Source organism: Galeopterus variegatus, unplaced genomic scaffold (assembly GCF_000696425.1).
Source record: "Galeopterus variegatus unplaced genomic scaffold, G_variegatus-3.0.2 Scaffold6697, whole genome shotgun sequence".
Taxonomy (NCBI): domain Eukaryota; kingdom Metazoa; phylum Chordata; class Mammalia; order Dermoptera; family Cynocephalidae; genus Galeopterus; species Galeopterus variegatus.
The window spans coordinates 52,293-62,175 of record NW_007732808.1 but is presented as its reverse complement, the minus strand read 5'-3'; the positions used below and the strand labels follow the sequence as shown (position 1 = coordinate 62,175).

General features: G+C 37.1%; 1 protein-coding gene across 1 annotated transcript in view; it reads left to right on the top strand.

The window, feature by feature from the left end:
- Positions 1-757: 757 nt before the first annotated feature.
- LOC103606566 (N(G),N(G)-dimethylarginine dimethylaminohydrolase 1-like) overlaps positions 758-9,883 on the top strand; it is a gene marked incomplete at its 3' end in the record, with an annotated part of 47,893 nt that continues 38,767 nt past the window's right edge. Inside the window, exon 1 of the mRNA XM_008591143.1 lies at positions 758-874. Within this exon, the coding sequence (XP_008589365.1) occupies positions 872-874 (3 nt within the window). The remainder of the gene's footprint in view (positions 875-9,883) is intronic.

The following is a 9,883-nucleotide window of genomic DNA, read 5'->3' as shown; positions in this document are numbered from 1 at the left end:
ATCTTTGTTATGTTAGATTGCAGACCAAATGGAATCAAACCCATTTGGCCTATCTATTGAATTAAACTGTAGAGAATTACTAGTCTGTCTGCTCTCAGAATAATATGAAGTGGCAACTATACAGAACTTATAGAGAATCTGGTAGCCCCTGCATAAAAAAGGAAGGCTTCATACAAAAGTATCAGGAAAAGAATGTATCTGACCATGTCAAGAGGGAAGATAAAACAGGGTCAGAAATGACAGAGTGAGGATGTTGTACTCAGGCTCTGATTGGGGAGATTGTAAATTTGGTCATTCTCTGGAAGAAATGAAGCAAACAAAACCCAAAGAAAAGAAGTTTAGATTTAATGCCTAAAGAAATGATGTTCCCCCAAATATAGAAAAATAGGCATAAACTGACTTAAAATGTGGTGATGGAGTTCACTGAGAGCACTGTATGGAACAACTCGTGTGGCTTTCTGTGAGAGTTTCTCTTTGCAATTGTAACTTTTATATAACTCAGCTTGAGAGAGAGAGAGAGAGAATTTCCCTCGCTTTCTAAATCATGGCTCAGAAGTGTGTTATAAACCACCAAGAACGGAAAAGCCATTACGTGGAATATAGAGAAATACTTGAGTCTACAATATCACTGAATTCTTGGATTCAGTTTCAGCAGACATACTCTGTATTCCCACAAGAGTCTGGAAAATTAAATCCTATTTTTTTCTGTCTGGAGTTGCAGTTAGTGTTATTATTTGCTCCATGGCTCAATCCGGGTCAGACTGTTCTGCAGTAACACAGGTGGATGTTAAAGCAGGGAATCTGTTGAAAAGATTGCGGAGGAACTGCTTCCCTAAAGCAGTGTTGGATGGCATTTTGATGGCAGTCAGCTATGGTAAGGACAAATGAAGCTTAGCAGTACCTTCTAGAATGTGGGCTTTCAGGGTTTGTTACCTGCAGTCCTATAGGCAGAAATTTATTATGAGATGGTGGCATCCTCTGAGAAATGGATTCTAGAAATAGAGGTCATTGAATGCTTAGTCCTTGTGAGTTGTAATGTTGATCTGCATTTTTCTGATTAGCTTTATTTGTGAAATACAATATGTAGTTCTTAAAGAAAGATTACATAAACCTTTTTTAAAAAAAAAATTTGCAGGGGCTTAGAGATATTCTAGAAACTAAAGAAACTAGCTAAAGACTAATTATAGAAAGATTTCTTATTCTATTAAAAGTAGTAGAAAAAGTAATATAGTTATGATTTAAGATAAAGAAATTGTTTTGTGTTAACTAATGTGTTTTATTATCAGCAATTACATTGTTAAAAAGTAACAAGTAAATTTTTCCAAGAGCACAGCACGTAACCATTTGTAAGTAATCACACAAGGGAAACTATATGTTATACTTTCTATCCATTGAATTGTTTTTCTAGTAAACAACTTGATGTAAAATAGACTGAAACATCCACTTATTTTAACAACTATGGTAAATTACAGATTAATGGCCCAAAATAAAATTTGAAATGATTTAATACATAATTCAGCATTAGGGGGGAAATACATCTTTTTCCAGCTGAGGACAGATGTAATTTTTTCTTTTGTGAATAACTTATTTTCCCCTTAATAAGTTTAGGACTTGCCTGAACTTCAGCCAGCCTTAAGAATCCTTTGTTTAGAAATGTTTAATTGTACATTGACTAAAGAGCAACTTGGGATTGAAAAATAGATCAGTATTTCAGTTTCTGACTGTAGACTATTTTAGAGCATTTTGCAAATGCTCCAGGACACTGTGCCTGGAAATAAGATTCCTGAAGAGTAGAGCTTAGGGATGTTTAGGTGGCCCTTACAGAGATGATCCTTTAAGTACATTTTAAGTACAGTGTGTCTTGCACAGTTTGAATTGTACTTCTCAGATTTTTCTTGGATGTAACTATTCTATTTTACCTTTTTTCCCCCCTATAATTCTATTTGGTAAATCTAGGAGTTTACATATCCAAGGGAAAAATTCCCTCCAACATGCTCTCATTACTCACCAGATCAAACACTGGCAGGCCCTAAGGGAGGGTCCCAGCCCTAGCCAACACACACAGATCCCTTCTTATCACTTGGAACAGGCAAACTTGGAACAGAACGAACCCTCCATGGGTTCATACACAGCTTTCTTAAGAAAGCAGGTATCTGTTGAGGTTAAACTAATATTTTTGCAGCAAAAATGAGAATTCTGAGAATATTTTTATTACTTAATTGTGTTTTTTAGAAATGAAACTTTAGGTCAACTGTTTTTACCAAAAATCCACAAAGCACTTTTGTATGTTAATATTTTAAATTGAAATTATAGAGTTCAGAAGAAAATATCAAATTAATCTGAGGCTAAAACAGTGTGAGAAAGTCATATATACTGTCTTTTAAAAATATTTTGTCTATAAAAAAATTTGGAAAGTAATCTCATTTGTTATAGGTGAAAGACTTGGAAGGAAAAAATTCACATTTACACCTGGGTTAGAAGAGAGAAACAGGAGGTGCATTTTTTAAAAGACTACACTTTCAGGATACATTTTTTAAAAGATAGGTGCAAAGCAGTTTATGAAATTGTTTTCTTTCAAGTAAGATAGTAATCTTTTTAAAAATTTTAAATATAACTGAATATCTGATTTTACAGTTGAATGATAGGAATTTAAAAATAGCTCAAAAGCTGCTTCCCTTAAAATTCAAGGTAAAATTACATTTCAGCCTCATTGCAACTCTTTTTTCTTAGAGTAATTATTATCCATGTTATTCTGTATTTGCTGTTTAAACTGTTTCTTTTGGGGGGCTTGCAGGTTAGCTCAGTTGGTTAGAGCACGGTGTTATAAAACCAAAGTCACAGGTTCGAGTAATTATTATCCATGTTATTCTGTATTTGCTGTTTAAACTGTTTTTATTTGGGGCTTGCAGGTTAGCTCAGTTGGTTAGAGCACGGTGTTATAAAACCAAAGTCACAGGTTCAGATCCCTGTACCAGCTAGCTGCAAAAAAAATAAAAATAAAAAAATTTAAAAACTATCTTTATTTCTCTGATTTATTTAGTCATTCTCCAGTGCTCCGAGAAAGTGATGAATCTAGGTAAATAGAAGATGTCTATAATGGAAGATTTCACTTTCCATGAATTTCTAGTTTTCATAGGATGCATTCTTCTCTTTGGAGCTCTAGGTTCTTGGAAAAAGGAAAGATTTCTGTAATTTTATTGTTAGACTGTGTCAACACAGTATATTGTCATAGCTACTTTTAAGTACTTAAAGGCTGTTTCTGCATAGCACTAAAATTTAATGATGAGAGTGTTAGTCTACTGTTCTCAGAAGTGTTCACTTTTTAGTCCAATTTTCTGGCATTGTATAGATAAAGCTTTAGAAACCCCAGACATTTGCCTACCATGTCTTTGAAGAAGCTAATCATATCAGGGGTGTGGATCATATCTCTGCTTAAAACTTTATTTTTCCTTTATGCACCATCATGCTTGCAGAAGGGATATAAGGCAGCTTAAAAGGATATATGAAATTAAGGTAGAATCAATCAGAAAAAGGGTACAGTAATACAATAAAAATAATTACTGTCAAATAGAGCCAGGAACACAGTTAATGATAACTCATGTTCTACACACCATTACAGATAGGTCACCAATTCCACTCTGAACTTTATAACTGCCAGCATAAAGAGATAAAAGTGGTAGGTGTTTCAGTCTATGAGGACCTAAAGATAGGAGGCAAATCACTTACTGAGGAGAAGTGACAGTGTGCTTACTGCTACGCTCAGAGAGGACTTTCCTCCATGTGGATAGTGTGTGATGATGTAAATAGAATCATCTACGTCATTTTTATAGTAGGTGCAATTCACTTAATCCAGTATTACAGTAAGTAAACGCTCTTAATTCAGATGTACATTTTAGAATTTCTGGAGGAATAGACTGTGTGTTCTTCAGGCAATCCTCCCTGATTGTTTTTGATAAATAGTGACAATGAGCCCAAGAGTTTATTGCTGAGGGCTAGCTGGTTAGCTCAGTTGGTTAGAGTACAGCCTTATAACACCAAGGTCACGGGTTCGGATCACCATACCAGCCAGCCGCAAAAAATATATATATATATACATATATATATATATATATTGCTGAACAAGTGGCTGGGATACAGGAAAACAAGGCCAAGATCCNCTTCAGGCAATCCTCCCTGATTGTTTTTGATAAATAGTGACAATGAGCCCAAGAGTTTATTTCTGAGGGCTAGCTGGTTAGCTCAGTTGGTTAGAGTACAGCCTTATAACACCAAGGTCACGGGTTCGGATCACCATACCAGCCAGCTGCAAAAAAATATATATATATACATATATATATATATATATATTGCTGAACAAGTGGCTGGGATACAGGAAAACAAGGCCAAGATCCTCCAAAGGAAAAAAATCTTTGAGTCCACTTGAGCACACACACACACACACACACACACACACAAAAGTGAGCCATCACAGCTCCACAGTTCTCTTTTCCTTTAACCAGGCTGACATAGGTACAATCTCAAAAAAGGTAAGGTACTGTGTCTGGACTCCCCATGACCTAAGTAAAATCTCAGTAAAACATTGATTGAACTTGGGCAATGTTGTTGCCTTGTGTTGTCTCCAAGATGAAATACCTGAGAACAGTATACCCTAGCAACTAAATGATTTGATTTTCCCCAGATTATTACTTATGAGGGGTACTTCAAAAAGTTCATGGAAAAATGGAATTAAAATGTAATATGAATCTTTCCATGAAGTTTTTGAAGACCCCTCATATGTAACAAATAACAAAATAACTTTGGTTTTAGGATATTTGAATTCTAGTCCCTTTTTTGATCATTATCAGCTAGTAAGTTTGTTTTATCAGCCTATTCCTAGTTAGAGATTCCAACAAAAATACTATTTCTCTATACTCTCACACAGAACACTTCTGACACCAGATGTGCATTTTCACCCCACATTGATCAGTTTTCTAACACCAGCTGGGCTTCCTACAATTCAAATCAATTCTGACACTATCTACCTGAAGTTAGCATCAGATCCCATAAATTAAGGACTCAGTCCCACAAGACTGCTCCCATTTCAGATGCCAATCACAAGTCTGGGCCTCTTGTACTCCTGATTGACTATAAATCAGGGGTTTCTATAATCCCATCCTTATGTTTAGTAATTTGCTAGAATGGTTCACAGAACTCAAGGAAACACTTCACTTACATTTACCAGTTTATTACAAAGGATGCAACTTAGGAACGGCCAGGTGGAAGAGATGCAAAGGACTAGATAGGGGATGGGCATGGCACTTCCACGCCTTCTCTGGGCACGCCACCCTCCCAGCACTTCCATGTACTCGTGTTCACTAATGTGCTCATATTCACCAACGCCGAAGTGCATCAAATCTTGTTCAGGAGTTTTGACAGAGTTTAATCTCCAGCTCCACCACTCCAGTCCCCCTCACTTTCCTGGAGGTCAGTAGGTGATATTGAAAGTTCCAACCCTATAATCACTTGGTCTTTCTAGTGACCAGCCTCATCTTAAGGCTACCTGGGGACCCCACCCTGTCCCCACTCTTATCTCTCAAGAAATTCCAAGGGTTTTATGAGTTCTGTGCCAGGAACCAGAGGCAAAGACCGAATATATTTCTTATTATACCACAGAGATAAAAGAAATCATGTCTGTGTAAAGAACACTTGGGTTTCTGCTATCTATAGCAGAAGAACAAGCATGTTTCATCCAAAAGCAGTATAGGATCAATAAGAAACAAGATGAAAAGAAGAGGAGCCAGAATATACCCACAATCTTTTATTCCTTTTGCATTCTCCCTTTCTTCTCTCTCCTAAATAAATAGTTGCAAAGAGGCAGGGGCCCTTTATTTTCTATTCCTCATATTTCCTTAAAGAAGGAGACCATTGCTGCGAACCATTCTGGTTCTTTTTTCTGTAGGAGGTGGCTAATATTGTTGGTCAGCCATACTTTTGAGTGGATTGGCAGGTCACTTTGCCTCAGAAGTAGGAAACATTTTCTGTTTGCTCAGCAGCATATGCCCTGCCCTTCTGTTTCCTGCCACCCTGAGGAATGTCTTGACACAGGTAGTGGAGTAGAAGATGGTACAGTTGGTTTGTTAAATCTGATTCACCCTGCTTGCAGATCAGGCTGTGTGCAGTTCCAGCTGGAAGTAGGAGATCTTGCCAGTTTTCCAATTTGGCCATTACCAGGGGACCCTGGATAAAGCTGATATCTGACCCCTGTTTGTCAAACTTGTCTTCCTAATGAGCCATAAGGTAGAGGAGAGGACGTGAGTGGGAGTGATTAATACCCCTAACCATCAACAAATATGGCAAGGGCATGGGCTATATTATTTCCTTCTATCCTTTGAATTCAGATATAAAATTAACTAGAGTTTCTTTTTCTATGATAAGTAATAAAGATGCTTCTGCTTTTGTGTTAGAAGTTGAGGTCTTCTAGAAATGTCAAGTTTGATTACATTCTTTTGCCATTAGCTCTGAATTGTTTTAGCAAAACCATAATAGAATTTTTTTTTTTATTTTACTAATGTGCTCCCACTGCCTAAAATTCCCTCCCTACCCCTCCCTTTTTCCAAGCCCATTTGGGAGGCTAATTCCACCTCCGGCTAGAACATGAGTTCCCTGAAGTCAAGTAGTTTATCTTAAACTGCCGGTGCCATATCATTCATTCATCCCTTACTCATTTATTCATTCCACAAGAGCTTGTTAGCTTCTCCTATTTGGTGGGCACTGTGCCAGGCCCCATACATTACGTGGTGATGGAACTGTTAACATGAGAGCAAAGATTCTACCCTCACAGAGCTCACAGTCTCTAATGACAAGAGGATTTCTACTGAGTAACCAAAACATTGAGCACAGGGTCTGACACCATCAACTGCTCAGCACACATCTGTTCTGTGGATGAATAAATCAGCAGTGATGGAAGTGGCACATAGATGGTGTTCTGAGTTTTTATATGGATTGTCTAGACTCCCAGACTAAAATTTGATAGTAAGTAAATAATACTTAATTAACATTTAGTGAAAAGGGCACCATACCAGGTGCTTTGTATTTACCGTTTTATTCATCACAGCAACACTGTGAGGTAAAAAGAGCTTTTGATATCAATTTTACAGATGAGGAAACTGAGAGTCATAGTATAAGTAACTTTCTCAATCAACTAGCAATTATCAGAACAAAGATTTCAAGCTATTAAATTCCAGAGCCTGTGAACTTAACCAATTTGCTGCATAGCATCTCAGGGGTTGTCTATTTGAACTCCTTTTAGTGAATGCTGGGCCTGTGGGACCTTACACAGGCCATTCTCAGCCAGGAAACCAAATACTCCACATTGAAAGTAGATAAAAATAGCTTCATCAAGAGCACAGCAAAGGTGACACTTGCTTCTTTTCATCATTTTTCAGAGCCATTGGTTGTCTTAGAGTTTTAATATCTACTAGGATTTTCCTGAGTGCTACATCCAGATCAGCTAAAGAGGAGATGCCTATGGATTCTTATAATGACATTTTCATGAGTTTTTGTTGTAAAATGTTACTTTATACTTTACAAAGGTTCCTATTGATTCTGGACAACACATTTAGAAATGGAACTAGGTGGGGAAAAATGAAGCAAATTAAATATATTGTTTCCCCTTCTCCTTCTAGTTTTATTTCTCAGAGAAAACAGGGAGCATGGTTTAAAATTATTTATATAATTATTTTCATTCAACCATTCAGATTATTTCTGTAATCTCATTTATGACAATTACTGCCTATTTATATAACTTGCATTTATAAGTTTAGTGTTCAAGAGGAGGTTTATTTTTTCTTATAATAGTAGTAACAGTAATGATAGTTAACACTGAGAGCTTGCTATGTGTCAGGCTTTGTACTAAGGCTTATACACACATTATTTCATTTAATCATCACAGCAACCCTATGAGATAGTCATTATTATAATTTCTACTTTACAGACACAGAACCAAAAGTTGGAGAAATTGAGTAATAGCTCAAGGTGACACAGCTAGTAAGTTAGTAGTAGATCCTAAACTCAAAACAAGGTATGGCTATTCCATTGTTCGTAAGTCCAACTATCATCCTAGACCACCTTCTTCCAGGCTGGCCTGTGCAGAGTATACTGCCCTCACATAAGAGGTTGTGCCTTGGTTAAGGCTTTGTAGTCCAAATATGTAGGTTTCCTAGTGGACCACCTTCTTCCAGGCTGGCCTGTGCAGAGTATACTGCCCTCACATAAGAGGTTGTGCCTTGATTAAGGCTTTGTAGTCCAAATATGTAGGTTTCCTAGTGGAAAAATTATTTGAGGTAGAGGCTGTACATTTTCCAACTTGATAATATTCTTTTAAAATAGGTATTACAATGAGATAGCTCCCCTAAAGGTGCATTATTAAAGAACGTGGTTATTAAGCTGTATTTTAGTACCTATTTTACTAATCCTTTATTTTCTTTTAAGATGATCCTGGTTTTCTTCATCAGGCTTACATAGATTGTTCTTCCTCAGGCCTTTCTGAATTTGTTTCAGCTTCAAGTTAGAAAAGCTCCATGGCTATACCTATTATGTTTCCAATGGCTTTGAATCCTACAGCAAATTTACTCTAGCAGGCTAAGGCTGTCTTACTCAGGAGCTTAAATAGGTATTGCACAGGAGAAGAGGAAAAGAATCAGCAGTGATTATTAACTGTGCTTCTGGGTCCCTGTTAATTTTAATTTAATGGTTAAGTTTGCTTATTAATCACATTGCCACATACAGGTCTATCTCCCAAACTTAGTCCAGAGGAAAATTGCTGTACAGTTATAAATGGTCTCCTTAATTAGCTTCCAATCTCTGCTAGAGTTAACAGCTATATCAGAGAATAGCACTTTAAATACCATTTAAAGGAATTCTAAAGGAATATTATCACACTCACTGTCTGCTCCCTCTCATGCCAACATCACCAAGATCATCAAGAACCACTGCTTTTGTTCTTACAGAAGTAATTTCTAGACCATCTATTTGTTTGTTAAGGGGGGAAATGTTGTTCCTCATTGTTTAATGAGAAAAAACAGTGACTTGAGTTATGGGAAATTGTATAATGTCACAGAGGTTGTCAGGGAAGCAAAGTAACAATGCTTAAGTGTATGGGCTTGAGCCTTCCACTTCTGTCCATGGAAGATTAACTGCCACAGGAATTTCCCTTTTGCTGTAAACAATTAGAAAACTGGACCAACTGTATGACATAACCATTTTCAGACAGTGCACAACAGGAAGCATAGGACTGTGATCCCTGAGGAAGGGAAATGAATGAAGTGAGAACTACAGTTTTCCAGCTTGCTGTCTCGGGGCAGTGTCCAGGCTACAGTGGAGGGAGGGGGAAGAGAACAGACCTCAGAGGTCTTGCTAAGTTGAGGGGACATAGATCAGAGTTTGGGATAACCAAGATGGTGGAGTTTGTAGGCAGAGGACTAGAGATGAGGGACTGCACAGAGAGAGGATTCCAGAAATCTGCAGAATTATTACTTGAGTCTTTGGGTGGGTATTTGTTTGTGTATGCATAAGAGGAACTACCCAAGGCTGGAGAAATAACCACCAGAAAATAGGCTAAGCAATTCCTGGAACTCACAGGAATGACAATAGTTTATATTCTCACAAGCCAGAACAGAGAAACCTCATAATACACAGGGCTTTGGGTAGAGCCTCAGAAAAGCCACGTTTTAATAGTGAGAGAAAATCACTACTTTATTCTAGAATCTTTATACCAGAATAAAGATTGCTTTGGATTTACCATAACAAAGGCTAATAGTAATCCTCAAAGGATCAAACTGATATGAAAGTTATTTAACTACACACCAAAACAAAAGCCAACATTCTTTAAAGAAATACAACAAAA